The sequence below is a fragment of the Strigops habroptila genome, chromosome 1 (genome assembly GCF_004027225.2).
Source record: "Strigops habroptila isolate Jane chromosome 1, bStrHab1.2.pri, whole genome shotgun sequence".
Taxonomy (NCBI): domain Eukaryota; kingdom Metazoa; phylum Chordata; class Aves; order Psittaciformes; family Psittacidae; genus Strigops; species Strigops habroptila.
This window is the reverse complement of record NC_044277.2, coordinates 43,151,752-43,170,637: the sequence shown is the minus strand read 5'-3', so window position 1 is coordinate 43,170,637 and position 18,886 is coordinate 43,151,752. Positions and strand designations below refer to the sequence as shown.

The window sequence follows — 18,886 nt, the reverse complement described above, 5'->3', positions numbered from 1 at the left end:
GTAATCTTTAGCTGTGTAATGGATATGGTTTGTGTAGAGAAGATGGAGCCAGGTGGTTCTCTGAGGTGCTTAGGGAGAGGATGAGAGGCAATGGTAGACAGCAGCTGCAACAGTAGAAAGGACTTTAGATACTGGGAGAAAAATGTTCACAGTGGGGATGGTCAAACACTGAAAGAAGTTGCCCAGAGAGACTGTACAATATCTGTCCCTGAAGAAACTCAAAATTCAGCTAAATGGGGCAACCAGCATCTTTTTCTTGCTGGTTCTGCTGTGAATGGGAGGTTGGAGCCAGCATCTCTGGATTTCCCCACCTACCTGAGTCACTTTATGATCTTATTCTGTAACTCAAATAGGCATAAACAACTCCTGAGTTCAAAAGACAGCACACTAAACAGAGTTATGAAATCAGGCGCTTTAAAAGTGAAAGGAATATCATATGCCAACAAATTCATACTGCCACCAAAGTGAAATCATCCTATCATCAAAGGTTCCAAATGGAAAAGGAAAATGTGTGTATGCAATCTCAGTTTGACTGCATTGATTTCGACTGTTTTCTAGCTTAATTTGCACAAAAGCTATACTGCTGCTGCAGTGTGTTAGTTACTTCATTCTGCGTTCTTCAAGTCACTGGGAGCAACTTCTGCAATTTAGTACCCAGGCATGACCAAAAGTTTGTAAACACACAGTAGAGCAAAGGGATAGTTTTGCTGTATCATAAAAATGATTATGCATGTTGCGGTTACATCTTGAAGTTGAAAGCTGGTAAATTACTCCCTCTGCTTTTAAGGAATTGTTCGTTTATTTTATGCAGAAAATATTAACATTATTGATAAGTAATTTGTGGGCAATTTTTAACTGTGGGCACAGCACCTAAACTGTGCCAGCCATGTGTTTAGTCTAACATGCTTTTACAGGGAGTGGTGCAAAGCTGTCTTGTATGACCTACGGCAACACTGAGAGGCTTGAAAAAACTAAATATTCACATTGCAGCATAGTTTATTACTTTCTTAACTGCACTTACATGTAGTCAAAGGTAACTCAAGCAATAAGCTTTTTTTTTCCCCTTGTTTATGGTGAGAGTTGAACTTGGTAATGTCACTGTTTGCCACCTGGAAGCAACACACTTCAGGAATTGACCTCAAGATATTCCATGAGAAGAGGCCAAATCCTATTAAACAGTACATCTATGCTTCTCTTAGCTTAAGGTACAAGGTTTTATTGGGGCTTACAGATATAGACTGTTGTAACTGCCAGTGCCAGTAATTCTGATCTTACTATCATAGTTGCATCAAAGCAGTAGGCATTACAAAAAAGGACATGATTTGGGAAAACTAATCTTCGGGGATTTCTCTCTTTTAGATAGGCAGGAGATGTTAACAAGTAAAATAAAAAAAAACGCTGACTTCAGAGACCTTCAAAGACCAACATGGTCAGAAAAACAAGTTTTGGGAAAGCTTTACTTGATGCTGGTAGTCTCAGGAACTGTGTTGGTAGTGCGACAATGGTGAAATGAGTTTGTGGTTGCTGGCCCACAGCAAAAGTAATATATTACATAAATCACAGATGGTTGAGCTAGCATGTTACTAAAGGGCAATTTATCTGTGAAGGATTAGCAAATTCTAGTTTTAGTTGCTCCAAAATTAATTCAGCAGTTAAGCAATTGCACTTAGAAGTTCAGCCCCATTCTGGGCAGTCCTTGGTAGGATTAATTCTTAAACGCAAGTCATTTAATAATAATATCTTGAGCACCAGAATAATGTCAGGGTTTCCTTGCCTGTTATAGTGTTAACTCATGAGAATAGTGGAAGAGGTCAAGTTGCTTTGGTATCCAAACACAAAATTGTCATGGCTGGTAGTGTTAATGCTTGAAATCAGTGTAATATTAATACTGGTTTGTAGCTAGTTTGTACAAGCCAAAAGCAGGAGTATTTATTTGGGCCCATTTCAACAACATCACAGATGTCAGAACTCCAAGATTTTTTTTTTTTTTTTTCCCCAATAATTATTATTTTTAATCTAATTTTCACCAGCATTGGAGGGAGAAGTGGGAGAGAGGTTGAATGCAGAGCCTAGTAAAAAGCTGCATCTTGTGTTGGCCCAGTGGTCTGCAGAGGCAGTGCTGGCAGGGGATTTACATATGGTTCAGGTCACAGATGTCTACTGAAGCTTGGTCCTAGGAACCTGCCCACTGAGTGCTCTGCATATCCAGCAGGAAGCCTGGTACTTCTCTTTTGAAACCCAAATGGCAGCAGAGCTGTGGTAGCAGTGGGAACCCTGCACAACCATACTAGAGCTTAATATTTTACATTACAAAAATACACAGCCATGTTTTGGAGAGTGATGCACAAGTGAAAGCAGCCAGCACAGTTGCCTATTGCTTCATTCGTTGTCACATGCTTGTTTACAACTGTAGGGTGATGGTGGCTTAAAATAAATGTCTTATACCCCTGTTCAGTCACCATCTTCCTGCTATGATGTCTTGTTCTGGGATGGAGCGAGGCTGGCTGCTTGCCTGGCAGCTCAGCAGCTCTCTCATGCAGGCTGTGCTCTGGTCCCTTTGCCCATGGGTCCTCGGACAGTTGCTCTGTTTGCTGGGTGTTTCTTGTCCTTTCCTGGGTGTCACTCCAGATGCCTTCAAAGTGCCTAGTTAGAAGGCCACTTTCACAGGGCTTTGTTCCTTGCGGTAATATTGAGTTGGACTCAATGATCCTTGGCGGGTCTCTTCTAACTCATGGTACTCATAGAATGGTTTGGGTTGGAAGGGACCTTAAAAATCATTTAGTTCCAACCCCCCTGCCATGGGCAGGGACACTTTCCACTAGACCAGGTTGCTCAAAGCCCCATCCAGCCTGGCCTTGAACGCTGCCAGGGAGGGGGCAGCCACAGCTTCTCTGGGCAGCCTGTTCCAAAGTCTCACCACTCTCACAGTAAAGCATTTCTTCCTACTGTCTAATCTAGAACTACCCTCCTTCAGTTTAAAGCCATTCCCCCTTGTCCTATCACTACATGCCCTTGTAAAAGACCTTCTCCAGCTTTCTTGTACCTCCTTTAGGTACTAGAATTATATTCTATGATTCTAACATATATGTATATTAAGCCTAGAATAAATGTTGCAATGCTAAATCAGTGTGTATCCACATTTGTTTTTAATGTAAAAGACAAAAAGTTGATGCATGACAAAGTTTTTGTTCTCTGTATCATATTGCATCATTTGCGAGTAGAAAATGTATATTGTAGTCCCTCTTCAGTGCAACACCTTTCCCATGGGAGTGCTTTCCTCATTAACTATGCATACCACAGACAACCAGGCTTTTTATGAAGTGTACTGCAGTTTCTTGTTAGGAAACAGCAGCTACGTGTTAGGAGAAAGGCATTGCATTTCCCCTTGTTGAATACTCCTCTTTTCCCTTCTTCCCAGACTCGTCCTCTTCTGTGGATGCTCAGTGCCTGTCTCCTGCTGAGTCACTGCCTTGCTGCCTGGCTCTGTGTGGGGGTGAGGCCCTTGGAGGCTGCTCAGGCCCCCTGTCAGGAGGGCTGTATAGTATTACAAAATCTCATTTGCCATTACGTTATGCTTGGAGTAAATTGACGTGTTACTTTAGCCTTTCACCTCCCAATGTGTACATGTCGGGCGGGAGGAGGGGGGGCAGCAAAACCTCAGATAGGTCAAAACTAAATTCGTGCGGTGACTTCATCCGAATCCAGTTGGATCTCAGCCCTGCTGAAACTCCCAAGCCTGCCCGCAGAGTTTTCTGGACTTAAAAGGCGGAAATGGCAGGAGTCGGGAGCAGCAGGCTGCCTGCCTTGCCAGAGCGGCTGCCAGCCTGCAGTGTGGCTGCTGTGCTGGTGGGTTACGCCTCCAACATAGTGGCATGGGTACCCAGCAGTGTTGGCTTTTCTTAAGGTTTCTGATTATTTTTACCCCTTCCTAATCAGGGGCAGATGTTTTCCTGGTGTAGATGCAGGTGGCTGCTTAAGTGTGTGACTCTATCCACATCATTTTGCCTGGGAGTTCTTTCACTGTGCTCAAGTGGGGCAGTGGGTTTGGGGACAAGCTCTTCTCTGCTGCTGTCTTCATTTTCCGGTAAACCTGCATTTGCTAAAGCAGTTGGGGATCTACTGTCTGAAAATCATTCATCATTTGGTGGGAGCAAAGATAGTATGTTCCTCTGTTACTTGCAGAATCCAGGCTAGGAACTGGGGTTTGTTAACATGTGCTGCCTCTCAAGGTGTCTGTTCTCCACCATGATGTGCTCTCAACACTGCTGTTACCTTGCTTTATGGTGCTTTTTAACCTCTTGGAAATCCTTTAGCGATGTCTGTATGTATACTTAGCAATGTGTTATTTTCGATGACGGGGCGGGGAGGGGAAGAGTGAAAGGAGAATTAAAGCTCTCGTGCCCTGATGAATTGAGATTTTTCTTCATAGAAGATTAAATGTTGGTTTATTCATCAGCTTTTTCAAGGTTTTCTAGTTACAAAATGGCCATAGATCTATTTTATAAAATATCGATGTTTCTAGTTGACTTGGGTTTATTGTATAACATATGTCTGAGAATTATTTTTCCCTGAATCAATCTTCCCCACAATCCCATTGTCTGCTGTGAAAGGTAGACTAGTTGCCAGTGTCTATTGTGAAAATTTTACAGGTTGAATGTCTTCCTTCAGGGCATCAAAGCAGCAACTGAAGCTTAAGATCTTGACTTGAAAGCCTTGGTAGGGGGAGGGTAATAACTTGAAGTAAAAGCAGTTTATTTTTTTTTTCAGCATTGCAGCCTTGCCACGCTTATATTCCTCTCATTCAGCCCACTTCAAAGGTTTTTGTGGTTCTTCATTACTAAAATGCCTTCTTAATTTGTAGTAACATTCTTTTTATACTGAGATTTGTGCATCCTTGCCCATTTTGAGTGCCTGTTCAGTGCCAAGCACTGCAACTGGTTGGCTGTGCTACTCTAAGGTGCTGTTTCAGGGTGCTGTGTTTTCTAACCAGCCAGTCTGAGTATACCTATGTGGAAATGGCAGTGGCCAAAAACTCTGAATTGCTTCCATTTTGTGTCTGCCTTTCTTGAACCTCTTGAAAACCTCTGTTTTCAAGGATGGTTTTTTTTTGGGGGGGTGTGTTTTTTTTGTTTGTTTGTTTTGGTTTGGTGTTTTTTTTTGGGGTTTGTTTTTTTTTTTTTTTTTAGCTAAGATTTATTTACTCATAGGAATTGATAAGGAACCTTTCAAAAAGTATCCAAATACTTTCAGTCACAATTAAGATAGCATGTAGTTGAGTGTTAATACGACATTGTACTTCTGGAGGCAAAGATGGACCCTAGGGAAAACAGTGTTAGTATTACTGTGGAAACATGACGTTGTTACATTGCTGTACAGTTTCAGTGGCAGCAGGAGTGAAAAGGTAGAGAAATAATAAAACCCCCCAAATCTTACTTATGCTATGCAAAATGACTGGCAGATCAAAAAAAAAAAAATCAACTGATCAGCTTCAAGTGAGTCAAGGAATGTGGCTTGTCCTCCTCAGGTGCCCTACAATCTTCCAAGCACCAAATAATATTCTTTGAATTTGTAACTGTTCTTTTCATTTTGGCAAACTACACCAATTTCATAACTGGTTAGTGAATAAACTGAAAACTATTTTGTAAAAACTCTGCAGCACTGCTAATTATTGGGCCATTTCAGAGGTTTTGGCTCAAATCGTGTATATTGTTTGAATACTTCTGATTGTGTGTTTTGAGATTTGGGGGAACTGAATGTCTGAAAAAAGAACTGGCATTTTTCTGCTTCTCAGCTAATACATTTTTGGGGTTTTAACTTTTTCTAAAGCCTTATATACCACAAACCAGAATTACTGCCAATCTTTGTAAGAGTTACTCATATTTGGGTCTAAACCAGTCCTTGAGACCAGTCACAAACATTTATGTAGGTCAGAACATCCCAGGGTTGGCAGGCAGCCTCTAATCTAAAATAACAGAATTTAAGAATGCCCTTGTCCAATCAAAGTAAATCTCTATTACTCTAATCTCACTTGCATTTAAACAGGGAACTGCAATGAGAACAGTAGAAAATACAATGTTTGCTGCGTTAAATGGTAATCCTGCAACATTCAAGGAATCAAAATGTACATGGATTGCCTCAGTCTTGTCTAGACTCTAGCATGCTTCACAAATCATTTTGCGCTGTCAGGCCAGATCCATATTGTAAAGGTAAAATGGCATTCAGAAGCAAATGAGATTCTTCGATATTATTGAGATATATTATCAATATTATATATTGAGATATAATAATATTTATATTATTGAGATAAAAAAATTTTAACATTTCAAGGCTATGTAGTAACATGGGAACAGCACACAAGAGATTTGACATTCAGCATTCTAAAAGGTGTGAATTTCTTCCAATAATACAACCACAGGATTCTTTTCTGCTTTTATTTTTTCCATGGCAATATCTCATTGTGATTAGTCTTAGTAACTCTGAGTTTCTGACTAGACAGAGCCTTTATATTGCTTGCTACAAATACCACTTTGGTTGCAGTGCTTTGACGTGAGGCCTGTGGCCATGGCCATTGAATTTTCTGGAAGAATACAGCATAAGTAAAAAAGTAGAGTAAGAACAGTGTTGTCAGCATTGTGCAGGAGCTTTTTGTGTTGTTTATGTGTCCTCAGGACTCCTTTTGGTGAAGACAACCTCAAGCATAACTGGCCTCTCATGACTATGGCTAAAGCTGTATGCAGTGAATGTTAAAAAAGCAGGCAAGGTCCAGCTGCAAATCAGCTGCCATTTCAGGATGGTATGAAAGGCTGAATTTTCCTTCTACAGGGATCCAGCTGCTGAGGCTGTCAGATTTCTTCCTTCAGGGTTTTTTGTTTTGCAGTAGCTTTAATCTAGAAAGCCTTTCTAACAGGAGCTACAGCAGTCTCATTCAGCTACATCTTAGCCTTTCTGCTATATCTTCTGCCTCAGTAATTTTTGGTATGCTATCTTCTGTTTTACTGGCAGTATTTATCCTGATGCTATCAGGTGCCAGCTTCCAGAAGACTCCTCTTCGTATTGTCACACAGGCTTTCTACTGCTTTTAAAAACTTAACATCATACCATGCTTAATTGTATGAAACAGGAAGACCTTGCAGGTTCAGAGGTGAGGACACATGTGATGGGTATTTACACTACAGAGAGATTCATTGCTGTAATTCTTTCAGTCTTGCCGTTATTGCTGGTTTGTCATAATACAATGCTGTTTCTGCCAACAATTATTCGTCTCTCCCCAGGAAAGTAAAGTAAATATGCCTCTTGCACAACTGTCCTTAAACACAGCTGGATAGCACCTTGTAACAGCTGCCATTATTTGTAACGAGCAGTGGAAAATGTCTAATAGCTGAATGTTCAGTGCTGCATGTAATGCCTTAAGAAATTAATAATCCTTTGTGTGTAATGTTTATCATTGGACATGCTGAGCCACTATATTTCTGACTGAGGAAACTGCTTAAGCATATACATGATTTTCAGCACCTGCCTAATCCTCTGAACTCAGCTTTGTGGTGCTTAGCTGTGCGTGTATAAAGTAAATGGTCTGGACTACCATGTGAAGGCTCTCCTGTAGCTTGTTTGTATTTACTGAGGAATTTGTTTTCGGTTTCTTCTAAGTGAAACAAGGGAGAGTCCTCTCTGGTTAGGCAGTACTGTAACAGAAGTTATTAAGCACCTGTGTGCTCTGAAGTGGGGAATATGATGTGCTATGTTCAATCTGGTTTTAGCTACTGTGGAATTGCCAAGCGTGTCTATGGAAGGTGGAAGATCTCAGGTAGATGCTGGTTTTCAGTCTTGTATATCTTATTCTTGAGAGTGTTCAGTCTAAACAAGGGAAAGCCTAACAAGTAGAAAATGTAAATAATGTCATTGGGAAGTAGAGGTATATTAAGACATATGCCCAAGTTGTTAGCAACTTGGCAGTTCAGAGTATGTGCTGTGTGTCTCCACTTGTCCAGCTGTTCTCTTGCATTGCCTTACAGATGTTTATTAATGTGTTTTGAATTTGGATCACAGTTTTCAAAGTAGTCCAGCACTTAAGGAACAGTCCTGGAGAAAACCTGAGCCCAGCTGTGAATGTCAAGCACAGGGGTTCTTGTCTGTTGCTGAGCATGGCTCTGCTACCTATGCCTGCTTGTTCTTTTTTCTTTCCTCTTGTTTTTTTCAAGGTCTGCATTTGCGGCAAACAGGATATGTGTGTATCTAAGCACCAAATTGGAACATGCTTACTCTAAAGGAAACCTTCCCAGCTGAGTTTATTTAAAATGTAACCATTAGGAGGGTGGGGGACAGCAGATGCAAAGACATGGTGAAGTCCTTCAGGAGAAGGGGACATGCAAGATTCAGGCGTGTTAACAAGTCACTGAGAATAAATGGCACTGGCATGTTATTGATTTATGTTTTTATCTAAAGTTCTGATTAGTTCTGCATATGGTTTAAAATCGTACTAATACACCTTCATGCATACCTGTGTGTACAAATGTGAAGCTATAGTCTCTGACAAAGAGCCTGAACTTGCGTTTGACCCATAGACTGCAATAATTCATTTGCAGGCACAGCGTAAGTTATATTACAGATATCCTTTGGGGTATAATTGTAAAATTCAAGGTTATTCATTTACTCACAGTTTCCTGGAGTTCCCCACCCCATGCACTGCAGCAAAGGAGGCTGTTTGTTCTCCTGCAGAACGAAAGGTCTTTCTCTTTGCAGTTGGTTTTGGAAAAGGGTAAAGGGGGAATTTCTGCTTCCTTCCTGTGTGTGGATTTTCTTGATCTTTTTAACAGAGTAGACTTTCTTCTTTCGCCACAGGTAGCTGATGGTTGTTCTGAGCCCTGCCAGGCCTCTAGAGGCCTGTTAAAATTTGGATGAAGTAGTGGCAATCACAGAGCAGAGTATCTTTATTTCAAACATTATAATCTAAATAGCTTGTTTAGAAGTCAGCAGACTGTTCCATATTGAACTGTTGTTCTAATACTAAACTCAGTATTCTGAATCTTAAATGAATGTTAAATTCACTATTAAGCTGTTACTTGAATGACCTTACAAACAATATTTAACATCTTAGTTTAAGAGTGACAGTGATAGTGTATTTCTGTTAGTTTATATAAAAAGTCTAAAAATAATAAAGTAAAAACCATGCTAGCAGTGGTGGTGTTAACTTCAGAAGCTGTTAGTAACAAAGGTGCTGTTTGTCTGCTTGGTCCCTTCCATCCTGATGTTGACTCTAAGCTTTCATGGCTAGCCATTATGGTGTGGTTTAAAGAATAAAAGGGCACTCCCTATTTCTCAAACTTTGTTCCTAGCACTCGGTTCAATCCAAGCACTTAGTGTGTGCCAAGAAAACGACCTTTGCTAACTGTTACAGTGAATGCAGTGCTGTACAGTTCATACAATTAGCTGTGCTGTCTGGCAGCTTGTAGGAAGAACTGAACAGACTGTGGACAGGCTGATTTGTTCTGTATTTCGGAAATGCCCATACAGGAGTGGGTAGAGGGTCTGAACATACTTAAATTTTACTGAGTCAAGTTTCCTGCTGGTGGGGTGGTTTTCACACATTTTACCTAGGTTGCTCCAGCATACCTAACTATGGGCAGAGTTAACCCCTGTGGTCTTTGTGTTCTCTGCAGATATGTCTATCAAGCTTCAAATGGTTACCTCTGCAAATTGTCAATGCAGACCTCAGATCCCACAGAAGAGATCCTGCTCTCCTTCATTGAGAGAGGAGTTTGAGGTCCAAGGCTGAGGTATCAGTACTGGCACCAAAGCTAGCCAAAGCTAGCCAGTTAACTGTTAGCTGTAAGGTGTCGCTAGAGAAATAGGTGTGCAATCCCCACCAAATGCTTTCTTTCCAAGAATAATAGTGTGATTTAGACTATTTGATAATTTCTGAGACACCTCATACTTGGATTGCTGCTAGCAGACTTCCTGAAGTCCACTAGTCTTGGGAACATTATTTACTCCTTTCATGAATGATCTTGGTTTCTCTTTGAAACTATTGATGAGATGACCTTGAATGTGCTCATCTATTCTCTTGGCAATGTCTTGTAACAGGAAGATGCGACTAGCGTAGAATAACAGGAAATAAAATCCAGTAATACGTGTTTCCAGTCTGTGTGCTTGGGGACTGATGATAAAAGCTACTACAAATCACCTGCTTGCAGGAAAGGACCTTAGCTAACTAGATGAATCTTCTTAAGATGAGGTGGCTTTGAAAATTATCAGCAGAGTGCCATTTCCCAAGGTCTTGGTGAAATGTTGTCTGGATGTTTCAGTTTGAAACTGGTTGGCTATGTTCAAGGAGGACTGCTGGCATGAGCAGCAAGTGAAGGTCTGGCTTGATAAGAGACTCAGAGGATTAATTTGTTTGATCTAGACTACCTGGGCATTGGGACAGACTGAGAGCTCTCCCTAATGCATTATGAAATCAGCTCTGGGAAAGAAAAAGCCATTAGAGCTGGAGGATAATGTTGGCAGAAGAACAAATGGGTTTAAGGTGAGAGGGAATGTTCCTAAGAGTTTAGAGGAATCGAGCTCCACAGCAACTTTCCAACCAGATGGTTGGAGGTGCAAATCTCAGTTAATTTCAGGATAGAAGTTGGTGAATTGATAAAAAAGATTATCTGGTATTCATTCTGTGATTGTTAGAAACTGAATTAGTGATCCAGAAGAGCTCTGAACCAGTGAGAAATCAGTATTGAGTAAGTAGAACCGCTGCATCTTCTAGAAGACAGCAGAAAATTAAATACTCATTTAGGCAGTGTGATCATCCTGCAGCAGCAAAAAGCTGATGGATATGTGGCAGATCACTATATTTGTGCAGCACTACGTGACAAATCCCAGGTCTCTGATCCTGTCTGTGTACCTGTAGGCTATGTCTTACTCTTTTTTTTCTTTTTTTTTTTTTTTTTATTGCTACGTAATTAGCATTAAGCAGAATACTGTAGATTTGTATGTTCTTTAAATTCAGTGACAGCCAGAGAAATATGTTCATATATTCCAAGAGGACACTGAGGAGGTTACATATCATCAAAGAATAAAAATTAAGTCTCCAATCCCAATACGTAAGAGAAGGTTGTGCAGTGAGGCAGTTTTTCCTCTCCCCCACTCCCCTTTTTTTTTCTGAACAGGAAGTGTAAGTTCGTTGTATCCAGAAAACAATTATCAAAATGTTAAAACTATTTTTTTTGTCCTTTTTTTTCCTAGTTGGGGAATGGCGGTCAACGTGTACTCTACCTCTATAACCCAAGAGACTATGAGCAGACATGACATCATCGCATGGGTTAATGATATATTAGCTTTAAACTACACAAAAGTCGAGCAACTCTGCTCAGGTAAGAAAGTGTGGTATGCTCTGCAAATGTTTATGTTAAAACCACTTTAAAAGTCTGATTTGTTGAAAATAGATAACTTTAAGCTTTGACATAAACCAGTTACTCTGAGAAAATAGACTAATGTACATGCAAAGGAAGTGTTCTTGCATTCATGTTAATCATGGAAGGATAAAGTGCCTTGAGAAAGCATAACAAATGCAGATGTGAATGGGACAGATGTAGCAGAAGATACACAGAAGTAATAAAAAGGTTGACTAAGCAAGAAAAGAATACAGTGATAAGCTATTTTGTTTTATAGCTAGTGGGATGGACATAGCTGAAAAAGAGACAAACAGAGAACTGACACCCCAGGTGAACAAAATTCTCCAGCACCTTTTCCTTCCTGATGAGGGTCCTCAAATCCCTGCTGATGTTTGCCGAAAAAGAGCACAAGTGTGACTGTGAAGAAGAAAATGGATTTGAAGAAATGAGCCTTTAGCTGCTGCAAGGGCTATAGAAGTTTGTCAAGAAAATCTTCCTGTTTCTCTTTAAGTGTAACTGAACTCTTGTTGTAAGTAACTTTGGTAATGAGCCCTGAGACAGAGTAATAGTTGGAATACTTTGGACATTTTGGTTAATCGGAGTGGCAACTACGAGATATGTGTTAAACAACTGAGTCCGTAACTAGATGATGACTAGAAATGATGCAGACAAAAGCTGATGTTTCACTGAGAATACAGATGCCTCCAGGGAGTGATTCTTTCTGATTTCCTACTGTGATTTTTAAATTTGAAGATGTTTGTGTTGGAGGAGATCTAACTTAGATCACTACTTCCAGACAACTGACATGCTGGGAACATCTTATTTATGAAGACAATGCTCTAAGTACATAGAACTGAAGCCACGTTACCACATTTCAGCTACTTACTGGTCCAGTTGAAATGCATTAGTGGGGTCTTGTATTCATATATTTGAATTTACCTACCATTATGGGTAATTTTTCAGAGATGTTCCCCTGAAAGGTACAGAAAATCTTTGGAGTATGACAGCCTTGTAGCCTACTCCTCAAAACTTAAAAAACAATTGTTAGCTGCAGAAGCAGGCTTGCACAATGGCTATAAAATCGAGGTTGAGGAAGGGGAGGTTAAAGTGCATGTCAGTAACTGATACAAACTAAATAACTAAAGACATAGAACATGAGAAATAACCTTTTTAACAGTTACTGAACTTGAAATTGAAATGTTTTATTTAGCTGTTGTTATATTTACATGCCCGGAAGTTAGCCGAAGTATTTTATTGAGTTATACATAAAGAAAGCATTCATGCGGGGATGTGTGTGCATGTGTGTAAATATAGGTGTAGCTATATATAGGTAGATACATATGGGTATACACATGCTTATCAGGCTATAGAAAGATGGAAGAAAATGGATGTTTTCATCCCAAAATACCCAACATTTGCCATTGTTTGAAACAGGAAGTATACTAGACCAGTTATTGACTTGTTCCTGTAGAGCTATTTATGTACTCATAAATAGTTGAAAGGAAGCTTTTGAAGTGAATTCTCCATCAAGTTAAATGTGTGTGGGCTTGCAAAAAAAAAAAAAAAAAACCAAAACCAATAAACTTGCAAATCTTTCCCAAAACAGGGGAGAGATGATCTAAGAAAATTTAGATTATAGAGAGTACAATGAGTTACAGATATTTAAGAAAATACATTGAGACACTTCAGCTGGGTGGGGCAGGCAGAAGAAAAGCATGGAAATTGTCACAAAGCCACTGTCCCATTTCGTTACATAGCTTCTTATACAACTTTTTCTGTGACATCCAGTGAGGATTTTGGGACACACCACAAGGGAAAAACTGAAAAAGGGTCGTCTCATTTCAGCTCTTCCTCCATCCCATATAAAATTAAATCTTTTCTTCCTTTAGAGCTTCCTGGACTGTATTGACAGCTATTGTTACCTGATGCTTTTACATTTGTACCTTAACAGGTCAAAGCTGTAAACTTGAATTTCCCCATTTGGTTGATAGTTGAGCTTGATTCTTACATGTTATTCGTTTTGTGTTATTGCTCATTACAACCTCAGATGGGGCTTTAATAGTTCCTTACCTGAAGAAGCATTTTAGTGCAGTCCTTCCTGTGGTCCAAGTGACTTTATTCTCTGAACAGATGAATCTAAGCTCTGCTAGATTATTGCAGACACTAGAGCACAGTAGTCCTATGGACTACTTTCCTACTTTCTATAGGTCCTTTCCATTTGAGACTGCACAGTCTGTTTCTCACATGCAAGACATGCACATGTAGGGATTGAACATAGATGGACAAGAAGCTTTGGGAATCTTTCTGTATTTAATATATATATAGTTTACCATGTAAACTCAGAGTCCTTGATTTAATGTACATACAGTGTAGTTTGCAGGATGGAAACTAGGGGAATGGTAGCACAAATGACCAGCCAACTGACAGGCTTGCACCAGCAAGCATGGTATGGACTGTTGTTTGAGAATGACCAATGTAATTCATTCTGGCATTCCTTTGGCTCATGTTCCTTGAAGCATTGGCAGCTTTCATGCAGCTGAATGTTAGTTTCCATAAAATATGAGCATTTCCCCAGGAATTCAAAGAGAAGGAATATATGGGAAATGCTGTATGACTATGAAGCATTTCACAGCATTAGCAGGGAGCTGCAGAGCCACTGTAACTGAATTTTTATACCTACTGTAAAATAGTACAGACATTTTCTTCTTTTTTAGAAGAAGGCATGAAGATTTGTCATGCTGTTACGTGACTATTCAGTTCTTGTTCATTTATATTAATAAGGAGCAATCAGAAAGCCAGAAAAAGCTTAGTGCAAGGCCAAAAAAAGCAGGGGAGAGAAAGGAGGGAGGCTAAGTCTAAGTGAAAAGCGGGAAGGTATTTAGGAAGCATGAGCTACCTAGATGTGACGTAGGCTTGTGTTCAGCACCTGGATGTGAGACCTCATGGGTGCCCATGTTTTGCAGGCAACCTAGCAATAATTCTGGACATTCTGAGCTTAAGCAAGAAGGAATAGTGTGACATTCTGCCTTTTAATAAAGGCTTTATTCAGCACATATCTAAAGCTCACCATGACAATTCATAATAATGACAGAAAAAGCAATCAGACCTTTCTCTCATTGCTGTGGAGAAGTAGCTTTGATAGTGCACATGCTGTAGCAATACCAGCCTATTCCCCAATTGCCAGTTACAGGAACAGAGCTGCTAGGATGAGGAGCAGCAAAGGAAGAGGCTAGCTTAGTCATAAAGTATTTGTATTCTTTGGGAGTCTTAGATGTGTTTTTGTCTCTGCTAAGTAGGCCGAGCAAAGTGCAGTGCCCCTTGAGCTTTCTGAATGCCTGCTGTAGTAGGGATGTGCCAAAAATGCCAGGTTATGGATGGATGCAGCCCTGGAGAGTCTAAATTTAGTCTGCAGCTCCTCTGGTAATTTAGTTTTGACAACTGGAGAGAAGATCTCTCTGAGCACCTCAGAGCAATACAGTTCCCTTCATTTTAGGTGAGTGTCATTTTGTCGTGTTTTGGTCTCTGGGCTTGACTACTTGCAAGGTTGTTAACCTGAGTATGAAATTTATGATCCATGGGTTTAATTGAACGCATAGTGCATTGCCTTTAGATGGGCATTAGAATTGAGACCATTTAGTTTGACCCATGAATGAAGAGTAATAGAGAACAACTGGGTGGATTTAATGTAGTAGGATCCCATGTGCAACACCCGTATGGTTGGGGAATAGAAGTTTCAAATGAATTATGACACTGGTTGTTCTTTAGGAGTCATGCCATTTTTGCAACAAATACACAGTGGCTTAAAAAGAATTCTGACTAAACAGCTTATGACTTAATTTTCTTTACTAAGGCTGTTTTTCATCTATAGGGAATACCAAGTGAACCTGTTACAGGGCTTTTCATGAGTGTCTGGCTGCTACATGAGAGTATATTCAAAATAAGAGTCAGGCAGGAGTCTATAGAGGGCTTGCATATGAATTAAAAAGAAATAACACAAATGGTACAAGCCATATAAATTATGAGCAAAGAAGCTAGAAATGGTAAATGTATATAGAAATGAAAACACAGCCAGAAGCGAGGTATAATTCCTTGCGTAGCTATACTTTGAGGTTAAGGTGATACAGAATCTTTCCCCCCTCTTCCTCCTGCATTTGAGAATTCTCAATAGAATTATAAACTTGCAAACTGTCTGGCCTTCAGTGCATACAGACCTTCTGTCTTTTAGGATTTGTATGCAAGGATTAAGTGTGGGGTAGTTCGGGTTTGGTTTTTTTTTTCCCCCTCTTTCCTCTTGCTTTTAATAAAAGACCATATTATAAAGAAAGCATGTGGTTTGGCATTTTCAAATGTTAGACTGTGATGCTTTCTGTGTAGATGCCCTGGGTGTTGCTACAGGGAATTTTTCATGTGGTGACTGCTGTAGCTAGTACCATATCTCGGTTGGCGTTCCTCCTGTGAAAACATACTCCCTTTATAGATACATTTTGTTGTTACTCTACCACCTGGATCTTGGAGGAAGGCAGGCAGTGTGATGACAGGGCAGATGTTGTTCTTTGGCTTCGTGTTGCCTCTCCTGCTCGGGATTTGGGGGAGAGCTCCATTACAACCTCCTGTGACCAGTGCTGTGCAGGGAGAAGGGTCCTTCCTGGCTTGTGGAGGGTGTCCGAGGTGTTATGCTTCTGGGGAGGATGTGCTGGGGCTGGGTGCTGTGGGGCTGGTCAGTGGCCCCTAGACCTGGCAGCATTTGTTTGCGAAGCAGCTGTCGTGCCACCTGCACCACCCAGCCTCCAGACCCTCAGAAGCGGCAGCAAGTGGTGTGCTAGGCATGCTGCATCCCAAGCAGCCCTTCTCTCCTGCACCCAGCAAAGATCTGTCTGAGCAGGGCTGAGGCAATTGGAGAAGAAGGGTGCTGGCTAGACAGAGATGGTGAAGAAGGGCAACTTCTGCATGTCATTTGTGTATATGTACATGCAAATGGAGTGTATCTTGTGGCTTAGCTGGTTAGAATTTGGTTTTCATACCTTAAAAGGTATATGTTGCCCAGTGCCGATATTAACCCATAATTTCATTGCTAAAATCTGCATTATAGGACCCTGTTGGAGCATTTGGTGCCAGCATGATTTCTGCACAACCCAGTGTGCTAGTGCCTGCAAAGCTGAAGCATGTTTCAACATCAGTGGTTTTGGGTTTTTTCCAGTTTGCAGCCTTGCTGGGTCTCTAGAGCAACTTGGAAACATGATTAAAACATGGCTTGATCCCATTTGCACTCTGTAACCAGGCCATGTTTCAAGGAACTGGCATGTTGTCCTGAGGTCATGCAGCACAGAGAATACTCAGTGTCAATAACTCTCTAATGTCTTCCATATGATGTTTAGGATTAGAGGGATACAATGGATGTTAATGATTGGACATAAGATCATTTCCAAAACTTTCTGAGGAAGCTTGTAAAGCAGTATCATGAGATTTTCAGACACGAATATTTTTTTAAATGTCATTCATTAAGAATTCAAGAGGAACAGAATTTAAACGAGGCTTTTACTTTCAAAAAAAGGTATTATTTAATTACTCATAACACTCACTTGAATTCAGTTGCTTGATCTCCCCCCTTTCTTAAGAGCTTGTTAGATTCTAGGCATCATAAGTTACACGGCTATTTTAAGTTAAATGGGAACTGTGTTTTCTGAAATTGTTCTGATCTTCCCATTTAAAAATTAATGAAATCCAAAATAGATTATTGCTAAAATTTAAGTATTAAAAACTCCACTGTGTATAATATATAAGCAGCTTAACTATTTATGTACTTAAGAAAAAGAATACAAGTTAACACAGGCAAAACCTCCCTCCAACATGCGTTATTTCAAATGATCAGTGGATATTCTGGGTTATGTCACACAAATGCCCCACCTGTGTAGAATAAGACTTTCTGAAGCAGATGTCATTTAAATATGTGCATATCTGACTGTTGGTAGATAAAATGCATAGTTCTTGTAGGCTATTTTTGGTGGTGGCTTTCAGAAGTTCCCATCTGTATGCAGGCACTGAGTCTGCCCTCATTGAGGCAGTTGTGCTGATGCAACTATGTGCAGGGCTGCATTCTAACCTGCATCGATTTTACTTTTATTTCTTTAAGTGCCTTCCCAAGAGTGTTGCTGGGAAGGTGAAGCTCAGGCTGGAGTGGCTTCCCTGATGCACAGCCCCATAAATGTTTGCTTCTCAACAGCTAAGCAGGCGGTAGATTGATGTGGGCTTCAACAATCACTGGGAAATAGGCTGAAACTTTTTAAATCTGTTGGAGTTTTGTTTTGTTTTGGTTTTAATTGGTGGAGTAGAATTATGTTGACCCATGTCCTAGGTCACATAGGTGCTGCTGGAAATGCAAATAGGAATTTGAAGACTCTGGTCTCCAACGGAGTGCTCAGCATGGATTGTGTTTTTTCTTAAACATGTGACTATATGTAACACAACTTCATGCTTACAGACGTGCCCCTTTGTTTGTTTGTTTTTAAACACAGCCTGAAGTGGCATAACAGAACACCCATATTTGAAATCTAAATGAAAATCTATACTCTGATATCAAAGTCAAAAACCTCTACTGTGTACCAACCTTAACATCACTCCTAAGGAAGCAATTCTAGGAAGCCTGAGCTAAAAGGCAAGCCCAAGTGCTGCTGTACTGTAAACAATGATTGCTGGCATTTGTGGATTTTCCCTTTTCTTATCAAAATTATTACATCATGCATGTTCCTTGCAAGTTACTGCCTTTTTTTTGTTGCTGCTGTTGTCCCAGCAACAGAAATTCTGGGTGTGTGCATTTTCCTGTTTCGGTTAGCAACAGTAGCAAACTGAAGTGCCGATGACTAATCGTACACGGATCATCCTGTATTTTCCAAATGCGTGGTCAGGTTGTTGCAGCTTTGGAGGGAATGAATAATTTGACGGAATTTGTATCTAATGTGACTGGATATGTTTTTTAGATTATCTGAAAAATCCCATTTGCGAGAGAGGCTGACCGTACCTTTTTTCTGTACTTAGAATATTTTGTTTGTTTGCTTGCTTTAAGGAAATATTTTTCAAAGATTGAGCATGTGAAAAATCAACCTGAGGCCTGGTTAAAGGTTTAAACCTGAATTGTGTGCTATTTAGGACAAAATTCTTACTAAGCACTTACAGTCAATTTCTAGTGTAGCACATGGGTCCTTTTCCTGTGGCTTGGATATCAGAATTAAAATAAAGCAGCCCCCACACAGGCCTGCCTTTTCATGGGCTCTGCGTTCCTGGGTTGGCTGGTGGTTTCTGTGACTTTTTGGGATCTTGCTCCCACATGCTGCAGGGATGAATGGGGAGGGGACTGAGTCTTCTGATGGTTGGTGTGAAGGATTGACCTGACTTCTCCTATAGGGGACATATCTTTACTTAGCAGTAACTGAGCTTATAGTATTTCTATGAAATACTTTATTAGTATACTAAGTACTAACTATAGTACATTTAAGGAAGTTAGTTTGCAA

At 40.3% G+C, this 18,886-nt stretch overlaps 1 protein-coding gene across 4 annotated transcripts in view; it reads left to right on the top strand.

The window, feature by feature from the left end:
• The window catches only part of MAPRE2 (microtubule associated protein RP/EB family member 2), a 102,107-nt gene that overhangs the window by 51,409 nt on the left and 31,812 nt on the right, over positions 1–18,886 (top strand). For 3 of the 4 annotated variants that reach the window (XM_030512562.1, XM_030512544.1, XM_030512552.1), the window contains one exon: positions 11,233–11,360. The exons of the other annotated variant lie outside the window; for it this stretch is intronic. In XM_030512562.1, coding sequence (XP_030368422.1) covers positions 11,240–11,360 — 121 coding nt within the window. In that variant the 5' untranslated portion in view covers positions 11,233–11,239. The remainder of the gene's footprint in view (positions 1–11,232; positions 11,361–18,886) is intronic. 4 annotated transcript variants of the gene reach the window in all.